This window comes from Solea senegalensis, linkage group LG4 (assembly GCF_019176455.1).
Source record: "Solea senegalensis isolate Sse05_10M linkage group LG4, IFAPA_SoseM_1, whole genome shotgun sequence".
In the NCBI taxonomy this organism is placed as follows: Eukaryota; Metazoa; Chordata; class Actinopteri; order Pleuronectiformes; family Soleidae; genus Solea; species Solea senegalensis.
In genome coordinates, this window is record NC_058024.1 from 25,877,145 (window position 1) to 25,896,503 (window position 19,359).

The 19,359-nt window shown below is 39.3% G+C and overlaps 1 protein-coding gene across 1 annotated transcript in view; it reads left to right on the forward strand.

Annotated features, from left to right (window-relative positions):
- LOC122768120 (guanine nucleotide-binding protein G(i) subunit alpha-2) overlaps nucleotides 1–12,406 on the forward strand; it is a 45,921-nt gene extending 33,515 nt beyond the window's left edge. The window contains exons 2-9 of the mRNA XM_044023869.1: nucleotides 122–164; nucleotides 3,808–3,949; nucleotides 5,007–5,167; nucleotides 8,258–8,386; nucleotides 9,551–9,680; nucleotides 9,807–9,960; nucleotides 11,737–11,972; nucleotides 12,094–12,406. Of these exons, the coding sequence (XP_043879804.1) occupies nucleotides 122–164; nucleotides 3,808–3,949; nucleotides 5,007–5,167; nucleotides 8,258–8,386; nucleotides 9,551–9,680; nucleotides 9,807–9,960; nucleotides 11,737–11,927 (950 nt within the window). The 3' untranslated portion in view covers nucleotides 11,928–11,972; nucleotides 12,094–12,406. The remainder of the gene's footprint in view (nucleotides 1–121; nucleotides 165–3,807; nucleotides 3,950–5,006; nucleotides 5,168–8,257; nucleotides 8,387–9,550; nucleotides 9,681–9,806; nucleotides 9,961–11,736; nucleotides 11,973–12,093) is intronic.
- The last annotated feature ends 6,953 nt before the right edge of the window (nucleotides 12,407–19,359 follow it).

The window sequence follows — 19,359 nt, forward strand, 5'->3', positions numbered from 1 at the left end:
GACTTCTTTTGAAAAGAAGGCTCCAGATGTGAGGCGGCCGAGATGACTGCCTGCTTTGTTTACATCTCTCGTCTAACGGGAGCGTATTTTTAACCTCTGCCTGTTTTTGTTCTCTCTGCAGGTGCTGGCGAGTCAGGGAAGAGCACCATTGTGAAGCAGATGAAGTAAGTGGCTGCTAATTGTTTTGCTTTTCCTCCCAATGTGTCTGACAAAATAATGTATTTCAGCGGCACGAGCACACGCACAAACATCCAGTGTTTCCTTAAAGGATCGCTGCTTTCTGGTTCTACAATCATTTGTGAATAGAATAATATTATCTAGCAATAATATTAAAAACATTGTTTGGTTGACTGCAGAGCTGAAACAATGAATCGACTATTGAATCGTCCACTAATTAGATTATCGGTTTGAGGGTTTTTTCATGATTAAAACAGGATTTCTGATCGTTTTAGCTTCTCAAATGTGAATATTTTTTCTGGTTTATTTGCTGCACATAAACAAAGAAGTCATTAAAAGTGAATCATTTTCATTTGTGGACAAAACAAACAGCTCTAATTGACTGTTAGTCTCGGTCCTATGTAATCTATGTAATGTTTACACAGTGTATGTTCCCATGCACATGTTTGTGTGTGTACTGTGTTATTAAACCAGATATCATTTGACTTACTTATTATACACACATATATATGTATGATAAGTAAGTCAAATGTGTGTGTTTAAGATAAACTTGTGAATGAATCATCATCTTACACATCCTGCCGACCTGAGATAAGACACGTGATGTTTTTGCTGTGTGTGTACAAGAGAATAACAATCATCCACTTTCTCTACCTCGTATAATATATCAGCTCAATCCACACAAGTGCAGGCAAAATGGTGTTCCTTCATTTTGGAATGTGAATCATTTGTATTTTATGTATTTATGTTAACTCAATGGAATCACTCTGTCCTTGTTTTTGTTGCTCTTTCACTGAAAATACCAGCCGAGATCAGACAGGAAGTACGTGGGAGGGCTCATCTTGGCATCACATCATCAGATTATCCAGTAGATCGCACTTCATCTGCAAAAGATGCAGTCAATCTTCATTTATTTTTCAATATGTATATTTGTTAATTCAAACATGAGTAAAGCAGGTACAGCGTCACACACACACACACACACAGCTTATGTTACACAGGCACGCAATCTTTCCCCCTCGTTCTTATGATTAATGACTAATCTATAGATAGAGTTTGACTTCAGTCGGCTCTCGAGCAACGTGATGGAAAAATAGGCCATGAGAAAGTCAACGCACCATTTCTTATCCCGTTTGGAAGTGAGAAACTTGAATTAAATTATTAATTAAATCAGTGAAGGAGTCCAGGCACTGATCATCGTATACAGATACCCTTAGTACGGCACTCTCAACAGGTACCAGCATCCACTTTTTGCCCTTTTTGATGTGAACTATTTTCATTTTTTGTGTCTCAAGAGGACGTAAACATTTAATGATTCTGGCTTCATTAATTCTGCTCCTGCCAGGGTTGCAAACGAGGAAAAGCTTATTATCAGTGACAACTGGTTAACAGTCACAAATAGATGTGGAAAAACACGACACACACACACACACACACAGACATTTTCATTGTCTTCTATAGCTTAAATAAAAGTGCTGCTCTCTGACACAACCCACACACAAAGGTTTAGAAGATTGCACTACTGAATGTAAACATTTGTCCAGTGTCCTTTAGTATTGATAATAATCCTCTCCTGGGCCTCTTCAAACATCTGCATATAAACTCACACCACGAAAGACCATCTGCCATAAACCACAATAACAGAGTCCTGGGTTGAGTAACTCAAACAGATTGCAGCAGTTATTGACACCAGAGGATTTCCTGCTATGTCACTAATGCAGAGGCCCTGCTGAGACGGTTCACTAAAAAAACAACAAACATAATGTACTATATGGAACCTGAAATGTAAACCTTGCAGCACCAAACTCTTTCAACGAGAGAGAGAGAGCTGTGTGAGCAATTGTTCTCTTTTGTGAGATGGTCCAATAATAGATTTCAGAGATTTTCCTATTCATATTTGTGACAGAAGGATAATTATGTGTATGTAAAGTAGTGTTACAGGAAAGTAATGTAGTTTCAATGGTCTAAACAGTAGACGAGTTTGATGCGACAAAAAAATAGTGTGACTTGTGTTTGTCAGAAATGTGACAGGTACAGGATATGACAGCATTGGAGATGGTTTTTCTATTTAATCCAGTTTTAGCATTTGCATCAAGCAGTTGATGTTGACATGTTGTTTACGTGTTAAAAGGATTTCTCACACAATTTAATTTAGAGTATTGGGGCCACGTGTAAACACAAACAATGAAATACATACACAAATGAATACAAACATAAAACAGAATGAATTCTGAGATTTAAGTCAGAATTCTGAGATTAATGTCAGACAGTATTGGAAAAAGTCAGAAGTCTGAGATTAATGTCAGACAGTATTGGAAAAAGTCAGAAGTCTGAGATTAAAGTCAGACAGTATTGGAAAAAGTCAGAATTCTGAGATTAATGTCAGACAGCATTGGAAAAAAAGTCAGAATTGTGAGATTAATGTCAGACAGTATTGGGAAAGTCAGAAGTCTGAGATTAAAGTCAGACAGTATTGAAAAGTCAGAAGTCTGAGATTAAAGTCAGACAGTATTGAAAAAGTCAGAAGTCTGAGATTAAAGTCAGACAGTATTGGAAAAAGTCAGAAGTCTGAGATTAAAGTCAGACAGTATTGAAAAGTCAGAAGTCTGAGATTAATGTCAGACAGTATTGGGAAAAAGTCAGAAGTCTGAGATTTAAGTCAGACAGCATTGGAAAAAGTCAGAAGTCTGAGATTAATGTCAGACAGTATTGGAAAAAGTCAGAAGTCTGAGATTAATGTCAGACAGTATTGGAAAAAAAAGTCAGAATTGTGAGATCATAAAAAGAGATTAATCTAAGAATTCTGGCTTTAATCTCAGAATTCATGCTGTTTTTTACATGTGGTGCCAATACTCTTCTGTAGATTTTAATGTCACATCAAGAGGGAAATATATTGGTTTTATTTTTGCCAACACAGTTTCTATCATTCAAAATAGTCTGAATACAGCTGCTCCAGTTTTCATCTCAGATTATGGGATGTCAAATACATGGTCACACAGTTTCCGTTCTCGTCATTTATCCAAACGTTGTGTTGTACACACAGTTCCACCTGTATTGTGATGCAGCTGGTGGTCAATAAAGCAATGAAGTCTCCAAACTTATAAGATCTAAAGAGCTCGGAGCCACTTTCTGTGTCCAGTTGTACCTTTTCCCACATATGTCAGCCTAATGTAAGATTGTAGATTTTAAAAAAGGATTTAATGTATTTTAAATAATACTTTGTATTATTTAAAGTATTATTTGGGTAAGTGTGGAGGCTCTCAGTCTTTCTGGCTGGGCCTCACAGTGTCTGACTCACAGTGGGCCCACTTGCATTTTAATGAGTTCCCATTCAGCACATCACAGATCAGTGGAGGTCATTCACTTTCTTTTCCAGCCCTTTGGTTTATTTTCGACCACGTGTCGCTTTTTTCTTCGTTTACCACAAATAGAGAAGCAAGTCAATATTTAGTGTAGTGTAGAAAATGTCACAGTGTCCTCGTTTGTGATCAGACAAACGCTGAGCCGCATGCTTGTGTATGAATCTGATTAAATATTAATACTAAACATGTTGTTTTTGTCTCGTCAAGTATTCAGCTGCAGACGTTCATTGTTTCTGATTTTAACACTTCTCTCTCCCACTGCACTCAGGATTATTCATGAGGACGGTTACTCAGAAGACGAGTGTAAGCAGTACAGAGCGGTGGTCTACAGCAACACCATCCAGTCCATTATGGCCATCATCAAAGCCATGGCCAACCTCAAGATTGACTATGAGGAGTCAGCCAGAGCGGTACGTCTCACTGAACTTACTTTTACACAAAAAAAACCCAAATATATCCATTTAACACCAAGCGCACTTTGCATTACCGTAATTACACGTCCACCTGTACATGTATTTACAGTTTTTGGCCTGATTAAAATAAGCCAAATAAAAGTCCAGATGGACATTTTTAGGCTTAGGTGTTAAAGGGATATACTACATAACTAGCATGCTAACGAGCAAGATAGATGGATGATAGATAGATAGATGCTATTTCTTTTAAAATACTCTACAACTATCATGAGCAGTGCTATCTATATATATATATGTATATATACATGTATATGTATATATACATATATATATATATATATACATATTACAGATACTTGTTTGTGCTTAAATGCGGTTTGAAGGGCCATATTTTAAATTAACCTTTGGTTAGTAGAAAGAAACCTCACACATCAGTGATATAATGTGTGTTTTTATTCGACCGTCAATGCCAAGTGCATTATTTCTGGTTTTCTCCTGTGGGATCTCTAACTGGTCGAGAGAGACTCCATACGTTTAACTATGTTAAAATATGTTAAATCAGACTCGTATGAACTGCACCGCGCTAAATAAACAAAGTAAACGTTGACGATAAAAGGATGTTTTTCTTTCCACTGTGGGAGAAACAGTAAGTTTCCTGGTTGTCATAGCTCTTATCTGCAGGATGAAGAGATGCTGTTGTTGTTGTTTTTTAAATGTTTATTTACCACAAGCACACACTGTACTGTATACACTGGAAGGGACTGTTCTGACAGGCAGTTATGTGTGTGATTTATTGTATGTTGGAAGTGAACACAGAATGTTATCAGTTATTTCATTTCTTTTTTTTTCCCCACTGTTACGTTCCCAAAAAAAAGTCCCTGCCTCAGATAAGACCAGTGAGCATCTGCATCAGATCTGCAGTCCACTTACTGAGTGATGAGCTCATAACCTGCTGTTTATCATATGTTGTTGTTTTGTGTATATTGTTTCTATCTTTTTGAGTCAATGCAGTAAATGATGAATTAACTGTGTGTATTTCTTTGTGACTTGTCAGGATGATGCCCGCCAACTGTTTGCCCTGTCAGCAGGAGCAGAGGAGCAGGGCATCCTGCCAGAGGACCTGGCCAACGTCATCCAGCGACTGTGGGCCGACAGCGGCGTCCAGAGCTGCTTCACACGGGCCCGAGAGTACCAGCTCAACGACTCTGCAGCCTAGTGAGTGCTTTCATTACGTAACGTTTTCGGTTCGCAAATGTGCACAAATCCTCAACAAATGATTAGAAACATTCAATGAGGCATTCAAGTCAAGTGTGATTTCTTTAGGCCCTGCATAATGGGATTATTATTCTTATTTATTTATGCTGTAGTGGCTTAAGCGACATGTGCCGTGTTTCCACTAGCTAAGTGAGCTGAGCCGATACTGTGCCCAACACCGTCAGAGGAAGACGCACAAGAATCAAAACTGAACCGTGCCGAAGTGTAGATCAGTTAAAAAGACTTGGGTTCATCTCCAACATTTATGTCTAAAAGCTCTTCGTTTAACAGAGGAGTCTGGTGTATTTAGTGGTGGAGAACCTTTGTTCGTCGCCATCCGTTTTGTATTGATTTCTCCTGAGCACACGTTTCCTCCGACGCTCTGTGCCGCACTCACTCGCCGCCGCTGCTCGTAAACTCTTTACTGCACTCCACTCCATCACGTGACGTGAAGGCGGCGTTTGGAGTGAGAAACTCGTTTATTTGCAGCTCATGAAAGGAAATGCAGAAGAATCGTTGTCATTTACAAATGAGATCACGTGGACTTGTGAATCACTAGATCACGAGCAGTGAACATAAAAAATAAACGGGGTGACTGGTGACTGGATCTTTAAGCATCAGTAGAAAAGTAACTTGAGCTTTTGTGACCGAATCTGCTGTTTGTGCTGAGCTGCATGTTTGACACAGCGAGTGACGTGTGATAGCAGTAAAAAATGATGTCAGCACTAAAAAAAAATATTGGTTTATAAGAGAAAAATACACCCAAACAGCGCTCACATACAGCAGACTCCTCCATGAATGCCACACAGATCTGGGCTTTAATGAATTCATTGCATGTCTAATCTTAAAATTGGATCAATTGCGTTTTCCAAGAAACAAGTAATTGTATCAGGGAGTGACAGTTGAGTCTAAAGAGTCACTTTGGTGTTTCATTTTCATCCCTTAAACCTCAGTTTGACCTGAAGAGGTCAGAGAATCCTTACTTTACTTCTGCCCTGGAGTCTGGTTTTATTCCATCACACTATTTTTCGAGCAACAAAGAGCGACGAGGACATTGTGCTGTTTTGTTTAACCAGCAGCTTTCAGTTTAAAGACCTGTTGTTGCTGCTAATCTGCAGCAGTGCAGCCGACATCTGCCGCAGGTCTTAATTACCTCCATGTCCCCTCATCGCCGAGTGCTCCGTGTGTTCTTCTCTACTGAGGTTATTGTGAGAGGCTGCTGGTAAGAGGTGAGAGCTGGTTATCGCTGTGGACCTCAGGGATGCACTGATGCTGCTGCTGCTGATGCTGCTGCTGATAATGATGCTGATGCTGATGCTGATGCTGATGCTGATGCTGATGATGATGCTGCTGCTGCTGCTGCTGATGCTGCTGCTGATGCTGCTGCTGATGCTGCTGCTGATGATGATGCTGCTGCTGCTGCTGCTGATGCTGGAGGAAATAGCTGCACTGATTTCTGTTTGATATGCAAACTGTTGGACTGTTACACCTCCAGACTGTGCTATACACTGGCATCTAAGATGATTGCACTTTGCAGTCAGGGCAGTATTGAGAGTGAGTGAGTGAGGGAGGGAGTGAGTGAGGGAGTGAGGGAGGCAGGCACTTGACCATAATCCATGTCTGAGCACAAGCTGGGAGAAGGGGAAAGGAAAGATATTAAAAATATTTCTACTCTTTGCCACTTTTCATTGTTAGCGTAAGCTGACCTAATTCAATTTATTTTCAAGGCTTATAAAAAACACCCTCGTATTATCTGATGTGTGGACTTCAAAAACAGCCTAAATCTCTGCCTCTCTGTCTGTCTGTCTGTGGGGAACAGGATTATGATTAAACTGGCAGACACGTGGTGTGAAGTAGTGATGGTGAAGGCTTTGATATCTGCACTCGCTGGCTTAAATGGAATTACATTAATCACAAACACAGTCGTGTTCCTGCGGTTGTGGAGAGGAGGGGAGAGACGAGAGGAGACGAGGAGAGGAGGAGAGAGGAGCAGAGGAGGAGAGAGGAGAGACGAGGAGAGAGGAGGAGAGGTTGATTGCAGTTTTGTTTTTTAGTCCTTTTATAAGGAGACTGTCGTCATACAGGTGTGAAATGGCACATTTGCTTTATTTGGCCATGTTACAAAAGCACACACACATCTAACACTGTATAGATCTGTGCCACAGATGCACCCATGGTAATTTGCCACAACTCCTTATATGGACATCGTGGGGGCGTGTGTTTATAGGTCACATATTCAGGCTTTAAATTTTTTTTTATTTCCGTCTTCTTATGTGTCGTTGAGTCAGTTATGATTGATTTTATAGCACATTTTCTAGTCGTGATATAAATTATCAATAGTTGTGCAGAAATCACAAAATAGAGTGTTTTTCTTTTCTTTTTGTTCATAAAAACAAGAACGTTTCACAAATTCAATCTGATTTGAAACATTCAGAATACGTTTTTGCTTATAGTCGGTGAAAATGAATTTGATTTTTATCAGCTTGCCGCGATTGTGCTGAAAAAGGATATAAGACACTCTATATTGCACATTCTTATACCGTCTGTATTTATGTTTAAACATATTCATGGTGTGTGTGTTCTAAAGGTTGAAAACAAACATGGACTCGACATTGATTTCCATAAATGAAGTTAAAAAGAAGCAAATGTGTTGACTTAGCTAGTGAAGTGTGTGCTGTCCCTCAGACATAAAGTCAACATTAAATAACACAATTTCATGGACACGGATGACTAACAATATTACACACTACAACTACCACAACTCTGAACATGTTTCAGCTGAAGAAACGATTCAGAGGTTGTTCTCTCACACTGACTAATGAATTTAATTAAGAAGAATGACATATTTATGAGTCACAGAGTGAGCACTCGACTTCCCATGTGATAGGATTCGACTGTGAAGTGACAGTGTTTGTTTTAGGTGTGTTTGAAACAACAGATGAGACTTTTGCCCCCGGGGCAAACTTCCACCTCACACTTTGCCTCACGATGACATCTTCAGGTGTTTTTTCCAACTGCACTGTGTGTAACATGGTGGTGTCCTCCCACCAGCTACCTGAACGACCTGGAGAGGATAGCCAAGCCAGATTACATCCCCACACAGCAGGACGTGCTGCGGACTCGAGTCAAGACCACTGGCATCGTGGAGACACATTTCACCTTCAAGGACCTGCACTTCAAGTAAGACCCTCCCTCTGCGTCATGTCGTCATGAGCTCCTCCACCAGACACATGCAATGAGCATCTAATGTACACACAGGTGTCAAACGTTCAGCCCACAACATAATGTCCCCTCATTGTTTTTTAATCTAGTAAAAATGATCGTTATTGACAAAGATACATGTGACATGTGACTACAGATGAACGATGGAAAATCTTTTGTTCTGATCTTTTAGTGATTTGACCTTTTTTTTACACGCTCCTTCTTCAAGTCTTAAACTTTTCAATTTTCATTCATAATAAAAAAAACACAGTGTATATCGTAATCTACTTCCACTTTGTTTCACTACAATAATGTGGTTTTATTTATTCAAGTTATTTATTGAACTTATTTCATCTTAAAAATATCTTTCTTTATTATATATTATTATTATTATAATAATATTCTTTCTTTCTTTCATGAAAGTGTCGTGAGTACAATAAAGGACGATGTCACACGTCCATAAGACGACACTTTTCATGACTGGAAAAGGAGCAGTGACAAGAATATAATTGTTATTTATGTCTGTCCTTAACTTTAACTTCAACTCAAAGAGTCACGACACGCTCATCTACACAACAACAAAAACAAAACAACCCACGTGTGTTTTCAGGGTTAAAGTTAAAGTTAAACATTTCATCCATTTTATCATTCATTTCTCTGTCTTTCTTTTTTAAATGAAAATGTGAGATGATATGAGAGACACAAATCAGCGTACGTTGGCACCTGCAGCAGAGTCTCTAGTGATATATGATATATATTATATAACCTTTATAATGAGCTCTGCATGACTGTGTGATATATGATATATATTATATAACCTTTATAATGAGCTCTGCACACTCTGCACACTCTAATGTATGAAAACATTGTATCACTGTGAGAAGCCGCAGACAGAAGTCTTCCATGTCCTCCACGTTCATTAATAAGTCACACGAGAGCCGAGCTGAGAAACCTGCCGCTGCCGTGTCTCAACCTGTCCTAAGGGCGCCCGTTACCATAGCAACTGCACTGTACGGAAATGCCAAGGAATGCCAGGAAAAGGACAAATCCTGTGAGAGAGACAGACAGACAGACAGTGTGTATTCACACAAAGTATGAGTCCCAGTACACGTCCTGATAAAAAGTGCACGTGTGTCCACGCAGGATGTTTGACGTCGGAGGTCAGCGCTCAGAAAGGAAGAAGTGGATCCACTGCTTTGAGGGAGTCACGGCCATCATCTTCTGCGTCGCCATGAGCGCCTACGACCTGGTGCTGGCCGAGGACGAGGAGATGGTGAGTTACAATTCTCCAAAAGTGGGAGGGAGGTGGTTGTTGTTGTTGTTGTTCCTGTCAACTCATTTCCTTTATGAGCCCTTTAATCATCTCTTTCCCTCCCACACCGGTGCCCGTCCCGCCCAGAACCGGATGCACGAGAGTATGAAGCTGTTTGACTCCATCTGCAACAACAAGTGGTTCACGGAGACGTCCATCATCCTGTTCCTGAACAAGAAGGATCTGTTTGAGGAGAAGATCGTCCACAGCCCTCTGACCATCTGCTTCCCTGAGTACACTGGTACAGTAACATGGACACAGCTTCACTTTCATGTCTTTGCACTGATCGCTTGTTGATTTACAAACACTTTATGCCTGTGACCAGTGCTCTGCTTAAGTCATCAACACAACGCTGCAGTCTGAAGGGCCCTAAATCTCCTGTAATGAACCCAGAGACATCAGCTGACTGACTGACTGTCTGTCTGTCTGTCTGTCTGTCTGACATTCTCTGGGAATATTTAACCATTAACTTCTTCAAAGTGAATATAAGTGAATAAAGTCAATAGCAGCGAGACTCGTTCATGTTCAGACGTGTTGGAGGCTGCACAGAGAAGACTGCAGGTGTCAGCAGCAGCATCAGCAGCAGCAGCAGCAGCAGCAGCAGCAGCAGCAGCAGCAGCAGCAGCAGCAGCATCAGCAGCAGCAGCAGCAGCAGCAGCATCAGCAGCAGCAGCAGCATCAGCAGCAGCGACGACTCATGTTTACACAGTGTCATACATGTTACCTGTTTACATGCGACGACCAGATCCACCAGGATAACTAACTGAATAATGAGGGTTCTTCAGTTCCTTAAATGTGAAAGATTTTCATGGACCAAACGATAATGAACAGATTAATAGAGGATGAAAATAGTCAATAGTTGCAGCTCTATAAATAATACATCAGCAGCTTCATCATCATTATGGGATGGTGCCAAAGTGAAGTCATAATCATATAATCAATGTAACATAAATACTGATCGCAGTGCTGTTTGTCCTCATGCTTGGATGATGTCATTTCTCCGACATTTTATGCTGCGACACTTCGTCTGTTTGTTTACACTCAAGTTGCACTTTGTTGTTTCTGAAGTATTTGCTCGGGTTCACGTCCCTGAGCTGAACTTGTGTTTAAGCCTGAGAACACAGAGCATTTCAGCTGCTTTTTTTTTACAAGAATGTGCAAAATATAGAGTTTCTTAAACCCTTTTTTCTGATGAAAATGAATTCTTACTATATAAACACACACATTATCTGCAACTAACGATTCTTTTCACAATCGAGTCGTCTGTCGATTCTTTTCTGGATGAAAATGTCAGTGTTTGTCAAACCTGGAACCATGTTTTAATGATTTCTTTGTTATATGGAGCAAACACACGAATAATCAAAATACAAGAAAGACAATGCAGCCTTCGATGACATCATTGAAATCTAGGTTTCTTTTGCAATTGTGGGATGTTCCTTTTTCCTCATCAACAGTGTCATGTAAACTGTGGCCCAGTTGGGGCGGGGGTTCTCCATTTTCAACGTGCACTAACACAACATTGATGTTTTAAACACTATTTCAAGATGTGAGTGTGTTTCTTTCCTGAGCACAGAGTAATTCTTACGCTCTGTGATAGACGATTCATTAAGTAAACGATTAATTGTTTCAGCCCTAAACTCACCTGAGCAAAAAGTACGAGAAAATGTTTCAAATCGGATTGAATTTGTGAAATTTGTGAAATACGTCACAGTTCAAAGTTCACTCGGCTCGTTTTTATGAACAAAAAGAAAAGAAAAACACGTCTATTTTGTGACTTTATATCACGACTAAAAAGGTGATATGAAATGAATCATAACTTTGACTCAACAACACATAAGAAGATGAAAAAAATACCTGAATATGTGACCTATAAACAGGATGTCCATATAAGGAGCTGTGTATTATTGTGTCTAAGTGTCAGAAAGTAAAGCAAATGGCTTCTGCGTCTGTTATTCCCTTTATTTCTATTTATTTATTGAGCGTCTCTTGACTGGTCCGTCTTCCGTTTGTCCCTCAGGCCCAAACAAGTACGAGGAGGCGCAGGCCTACATCCAGACCAAATTTGAGGACCTGAACAAAAAGAAGGACACCAAGGAAATTTACACCCACTTCACCTGCGCCACCGACACCAAGAACGTGCAGTTTGTGTTCGACGCCGTCACCGACGTCATCATCAAAAACAACCTGAAGGACTGCGGCCTCTTCTGAAACAACAACAACAACAACAACAACATGTCTGATAAAAGAGTCCAGGTGTGTTCACAGAGAAACCACTCTTAATCTACTCTTAATCTACTCTTAATCTACTCTGAAACAAGTCTCAGCTGTGAAACGACTGACCTGTGTGTGTGTGTGTGTCTTTTTGCTCCATCAGATTACTACTTGAACGGTTGTGACGACCATAAAGACGAGGGGAACACACACACACACATACACACACACACACACACACACACACACACACACACACACACACATCATGAATGACTGCACTGGCCAGAACCACGACGTACGCTTCGATCTGCTTTTTATAATAAAAACAAACAAAAAACAACAACAACAAAGAGACTGAAAGCTCGACAACCCTTGCAGAATTTCATCGTAACGCTGATCCAGTCGCTCGTATCCTTCACTCTTTGACCTCTGATGACCACAGGAAAAAAAATTAAATCAAACTTTATTTTGTATGTTTTGTTCTTTTTCTTTATTTTCAATTTTACTAAATGAGGCAAAGGAAAACAGTTTATTTATATATGTATATGTATATATATATATATATATATATATAAATCAATCAATCAAATCATTTTACTATTAGATATTCCGATGCAAATGATTCAACTTTTAATCACTTCTTTTTTAAAGCGATTGAGGGATGAGCAGGAAAATATGATTGATAAAAAAAGTGCTTATTCTTCTTTTTTTTCTTTTCTTTTTTTTATATGTATATACATATATATATATATATATGTATATATGTATACATATATGTGTATATATGTATACATATATATATATATACGTATATATATATATATATATATACGTATGTATATATATGTATATATATATACGTATGTATATATATATATATATGTGTATATATATGATGTTTACATGAGTTTGTCATTGGTAGCCGGACTCTTTGTTCTGCATGACTCGGCATCATCACAAATATAAGCTCTGTATTCTCTGCACAAAAATAATCTGACATTCCAATAAAATGAACAAAAAAAAGAATAAAAAAGTATAAAAAGCTACAAAAAAAAAGCTTCACATGCAGAAATAAAATTCTAACAGATGTAAGTAAAGTATGTGTGTACCTAACATTCTCTCACTTTTTTATAGTATCATTACCACGTCTGTTGCTGATGTTTGTGCCTTGACTTCTGTTTACAACCAATTCCTAGATTATGCTTTTTAGCACCGTCTTTTACCCACTGTGCGCCGCCCCCCCCTTCCTTTTTCTGCCTAGCAACCTCTGAATATATATATAGTGATAAATGAGACGAAAATCTAATTCATAAAAAAAAGGTTAGTGTTTTTGTTTTTTCTTTTTTTGGTAAATAATAAAATGCTTTAAAAAGTCCTATATGATTTAATTTAAATAAAAGTAGAGATCACCTGACTCTTGCACACTGTTTTCCCTCTCTGTTTTTGTTCATCCTTGTTTTTAGGACACACGGTGGAACAGTGGTTAGTAGTTGCCTCACAGCAAGAAGGTGTGAGGTTCGACTCCCGATCTGGGACTTGACTGAAACACACCAGCAACTTCACACGTTAGTCTGTGTTCTCGATCGCAAACGCGTTTTTTTTCAGCGCCGTATTTCCTGTGATGACGGAGATTCAGGTGCTGCTGCAGCTCCGCCCTCAAAAATAACTAAAGACATGCTGTGATTTACTCAGTTAACTTGTCTCAGTTACTCAGTTAACTTGTCTCAGTCACTCAGTTAACTTGTCTCAGTTACTCAGTTAACTTGTCTCAGTACTAAAGACATGCTGTGAAGTTGTCTCAGGTTAAGCACACTGTTAACTTGTCTCCAGTTAACAGTTCAGTACTCAGTTAACTTGTCTCAGCAGAGTCAGTTACTCTCAGTTAACTTTAACTTGTCTCAGGTAATCTCAGTTAACTTGTCTCAGTCACTCAGTTAACTTGTCTCAGTCAGTTAACTCAGTTAAACTCAGTCTCAGTTAACTTGTCTCCAGTTAACTTGACTCTCAGTCAGCTAACTTGTCTCAGTCACTCAGTTACAGTTAATCAGTCACTCAGTTAACTTGACTCAGTTAACTTGTCTCAGTCACTCAGTTAACTTGTCTCAGTTACTCATCAGTTGACTCAGTAAACTTGTCTCAGTTACTCAGTTAACTTGTCTCAGTCACTCAGTTAACTTGACTCAGTTAACTTGTCTCAGTCATTCAGTTTGAAACTTGTCTCAGTTACTCAGTTAACTTGTCTCAGTTACTCAGTTAACTTGTCTCAGTCACTCAGTTAACTTGACTCAGTAAACTTGTCTCAGTTACTCAGTTAACTTGTCTCAGCTAACTTGTCTCAGTTAACCAGTCTCAGTTAACTTGACTCAGTAACTTGTCTCAGTTTACTCAGTTAACTTGTCTCAGTCACTCAGTTAACTTGTCTCAGTTACTCAGTAACTTGTCAGTTACTCAGTTAACTTGTCTCGGTTCAGTTAATGTCTCAGACTCAGTTAACTTGTCTCAGTCACTCAGTTAACTTGAGTTAACTTGTCTCAGTCACTCAGTTACTCAGTTAACTTGTCTCAGTTAACTTGTCTCAGTCTCAGTAACTTGTCTCAGTTCAACTAAGTCACTCAGTTAACTTGTCTCAGTCAGTTAAAGTCTCAGAACTTCAGTTTCCAGTACTCAGTCACTCAGTTAACTTGACTCAGTAAACTTGTCTCAGTTACTCAGTTAACTTACTCAGTGTGTCTCAGTCACTCAGTTAACTTGACTCAGTAAACTTGTCAGCTTGACTCCACTCAACAGGACTCAGTAAACTTGTCTCTCAGTTAACTTGTCTCTCTCTCAGTTAACTCAGTCCGGACTAGGGTTAAAACTCTGTCTCAGTTACTCAGTAACTTGTCTCAGCGTTAACTTGTCTCAGTTAAAGTCTGACTACCAGTTAACTTTCAGTTAACTTGCTCAGTCACTCAGTTAACTTGTCTCAGTCACTCAGTTAACTTCAACTCAGGTCAAAAGTCTCAGTCAGGCTCAGTTAACTCTCAGTTAACTTGACTCAGTAAACTCAGTTACTCAGTTAAAGCACTCAGTTAACTTGTCTCAGTCACTCAGTTAACTTGACTCAGTTAACTTGTCTCTCAGTTAACTTGTCTTCAGTTAAACTCAGTTAACTTGTCTCAGTCACTCAGTTACTCAGTTAACTTGTCTCAGTTACTCAGTTAACTTGTCTCAGTTACTCAGTTAACTTGTCTCAGTTAACTTGTCTCAGTTACTCAGTTAACTTGTCTCAGTTAACTTGTCTCTCTGTCCATCGTCTCCGCTGCGACTTCCTCCTCGGTCACGTGACGTCATTTCTTCTTCGTGGGTGGAGCTCCGTGTGTTTGGCTCCAGTAGAAACATGTAATTACTGTATATTAGAAATGACCTTTTCTAAGTCATACAGTAATTATTATACAGCGATTATACAACACACGTGTCTTTTGTGTGGAAGGTAAATTAGAATTTCATTTCTGCTAATATAGCGTCAGAAATAAACTCCTGATCATGATTTTAACACCAGTTGAGAAATTGCAAGTGAAATAGGCTGATCATCAGCTGATCAAAGGTTTAAGACCACAGCCTTTAAAAGTCTGAATCTTCATAAAAATGTGGATTCATGACAGAAAAAGATTCAGACTTTTAAAGGCTGTGGTCTTAAACCTTTGATCAGCTAAACCGAGCTGGGACCAGAGGTGGAAAAGGGTCTCACAGTTGCAGCCCACTGTGATGGATGACGTCATAAGTGCGTGTTTTTAAGAGATTTTACTCGAGCAGACGACGGTGACGATTCCGGGCATCGCGTCGTCAAACGTGGATAAAGGAACACGTTGCGTTTAAAATGCACTACTGTCGTGTTTGGTGATAATAAACGAATAATAATAATAATAACAATAATAATAATAATAATAATATTAATAACATGCTGACTGCACCGTGGTGACACAGAAACGGGTGTTTGTTTATTTATATTCACTATGTTTCAAACACTGTGGTGAGATTATGATTCGTGTGAAATGTGACACGGTGACAACTTCAGTGGTGTGTGTGTGTGTGTGTGTGTGTGTGTGGTGAGAGCATACACACACACACACACACACACACACACAGGTCAACAGTCACCACGTCTTTCTTCTGAAGACGTGTTGAGGACGCCACCTAGTGGACACCTGAAGTATATGGTTTTATGTACATATATGTATATATATCAGAACATAAAACCATATACCACATCTATCTATATATATACATACATATATATATATACACACACATATATATACACATATATATGTGTATATATGTATATATATATATATATATATATATGTATATATATATATATATATATATATATATATATATACACACACATATATATATATATATATATATATATACGTATATATATACGTATATATATATGTATATTCGTACAAAATGAAAAAGGCTCACCATTCTGATTAAACTCTGAATGACTTTTTGAACACAAATGTCCTTGAAAACCCAGCGTGTAAATGTGTGGGGAGTGAACGTCCACGTGCTGATTAGCAGTCGGTCACAGTCATGTTGCACCTGTGCAAACACTTGAATCACGTGTCCAGCAGGTTATAAAAGACTCTGTGCTTTGTTGTGCTTCATTAGTTGCACATGTTTAGAAAAAGAGTTCCACAGACTTGTGTGTATGCAGTTATGTGACTATGTGATGAACTGTGTTCATGACGACGTGATGACGACGTGACTTTGTGAGCGCTGTGACACACTTTGTGTTTCTGGAACAAAAATGTCAGACCAACAGCTTCACATGTGGACGTTTGACACCTGACTTTTTAAACGCTCACAAAGGACGTCGTCATTTAATCAGTCGAGCAAAGTTTCACCCACAGTCATGAAAAACAGAGGTTTTCCAGGCCTGGAATTTGTTTGGAATGAAGTGAATGTTCTGGGTGTAAGTGCTTTTTTTAAATTATCAATAACAATAATAATAACAATTATAACAATAATAATAATAATAATAATAATAATAATAATAATATGTGGCTTTAGAAGGACAAATATGGAGGAGAGTCTTCTGTGGATGTTGATTATGTTCCATTCTTACTGTGATAATGTTGATTTATCACTCATTACTCTGATCTATGTAGAGCTGCAACTAATGATTCTTTTCTTAATCAATTAATCCTATGATTATTCCCTTGATTAATCAAGTAATCGTTTGGTGCATAAAATGTTGATCAGTGTTTCTCAAACCTTTAAAGGACGATGTTCTCAAATGTCTTGTTTTTGTCCAAAAACCAAAAATGATTCAGTTTGAGTGATTTTTTTGTTACATGGAGCAAAGAAACCAGAAAATATTCACATTTAAGAAGCTGAAAAATCAGAAAACTTGCTTTAATTCCTTCAAAACACTCAATATAGTTGACGATTCATTTAGTAATGGATTAATAATTGATTAATCGATGTAATTGTTTCAACTCTCGACCGACGGTCCGGCCTTTGTTTAACTACTTAAATTATTGTGGAAAATGTGTGAAGACAGGAAATGTTGTCTCTGTGTTTCTGCAGCTTTTAGTTGCTTCACCTGCTTCTTAGTTCTGGTGCACTGTCCATATCTCACTGATGAGTGAGTGAGTGAGTGAGTGAGTGAGTGAGTGAGCGAGTGAGTGAGTGAGCGAGCGAGCGAGCGAGCGAGCGATGCTGGACCACAAACTCTTTTGGAGGTATGAAAGTTTACAGAATGAAATGCACAATGAAATATAAGAATCCACATATCATCTTCATCATCATCTTCACAGCTGAAGGGCGACGCCCCCTCAAACACAGACGTGAAACCCACGTGTTCACTCGCACTTTTGTGGATTTATTTTCACATATTCACACTTTGTAAATCCATAATTGACATAGTTAGTCTTATGTAGACGTCTATGCTGTGAGCTGTTACCACACTGTACTAAAGTTATGTTTAATGTCTGTAACACAGATGTTTCACCAGGTTACAGCAGAATAACACATGTTTACAGTGTCGCCGTGTCCTAACTTACACGACGTGAACACACGGTTAACAACAACAACAACAACAACAACAACATGCCAAGCCATAGTCAGAATCCCAGATTATGCAGATTATTCTACTGCTCTGCTGTCGAGGGTTAACATGAATGTTATCAGCTGATGATTACACTGAAAATCCTTCATCAGTGCTGCCTCTAGAGGGCGCTGACGTTCCACACGTGAAGCCTCCACCAGCTCAGTCTCTGCTTCAGTAACATCTGCAGTGTGTGAGTGCTGAGGACACGGGAGAGGCTTTAGTTTAGTTTAGTTTAATTTAGTTTAGTTTAGTTTAGTTTAGTTTAGTTTAATTTAGTTTAGTTTAGAATTAGAAGAAGAAGAAGAAAGAAGTAAAAACAAAAGGATGAGGTGCAGGAAGAAGATGGACGTTGACATTTTATGTTCATTTCCAATTTCACTGTTAGTGTTGCAGAAACACTGCGATGTTTATTCATTGTTCTTAAGTTCTCAGGATTGAATTATGAGTGAGTGAAAGCTACGACATGACAGAGTGAACAACGTGTTCACGAGTGAGCTGCAGAGAGAAGTGAAGGAAACATTCACCACAGTGCTGAGCGTGACGTGGACTGTGTTCACAGTCTGCAACAATAATTCAATCCATTAGACAAAGAGTGGAACATCAGAAATAATCTGAACTCCATCATCAGCGCAGGGTCATTAGTGAATGCTCAGTGTGTGTGCAGTGAATGGACTGGTCGGGGGGCGGGGGGGAGGGGGGTATGACTGTGGACAAACATGGTGTTTGAACAATGAACCTGAACACGTGACACACGACGCTGTAGATGTTACTGTATGTGGAGGTTTTATGTGAAACTAGAATTAAAGCATCAAATGTGAAACCTGGTTCTGTGACGTTTGACGGTCCCGCGTGTTCAGTTAAGTGGACTACACACGAGTTTGATTACCGAAGTGGACCCTGGTGTACTCACGTGTCAGGGTCTCACTTCAGCCATCGGGTGGCGCTACAAGTCTGGACGCATGGGAATGGGACGCATTTCTACCAAAGAACAAGAGAACCAGGGCCTTAAGCCTGGTGCTCATGTGGCCCTTGCTTCAGGGGCCCCCGTCTTGTACCACTGATCGACCCGGTCAGAGCGTGGGTTCACCCTCTTAGATAATGCCTGGGTTTATTTAGATGTTCGTGGCTGTAGAATTGAAATCTATAAAGTTCACGTTCCACATCGACGTCACAGACGCGTGACGAGCGGCTGAATCTCTGTGAGCGCACGCTCGTTCAGAGGAAGTCCTGAGATTCTACCGTAATGACAAGTATACGCGTGCAAAGCTCTATTTCTCTGCTTTTACCACTTCGTCGTCCACGTGAGGGGGCGCTGTGCCG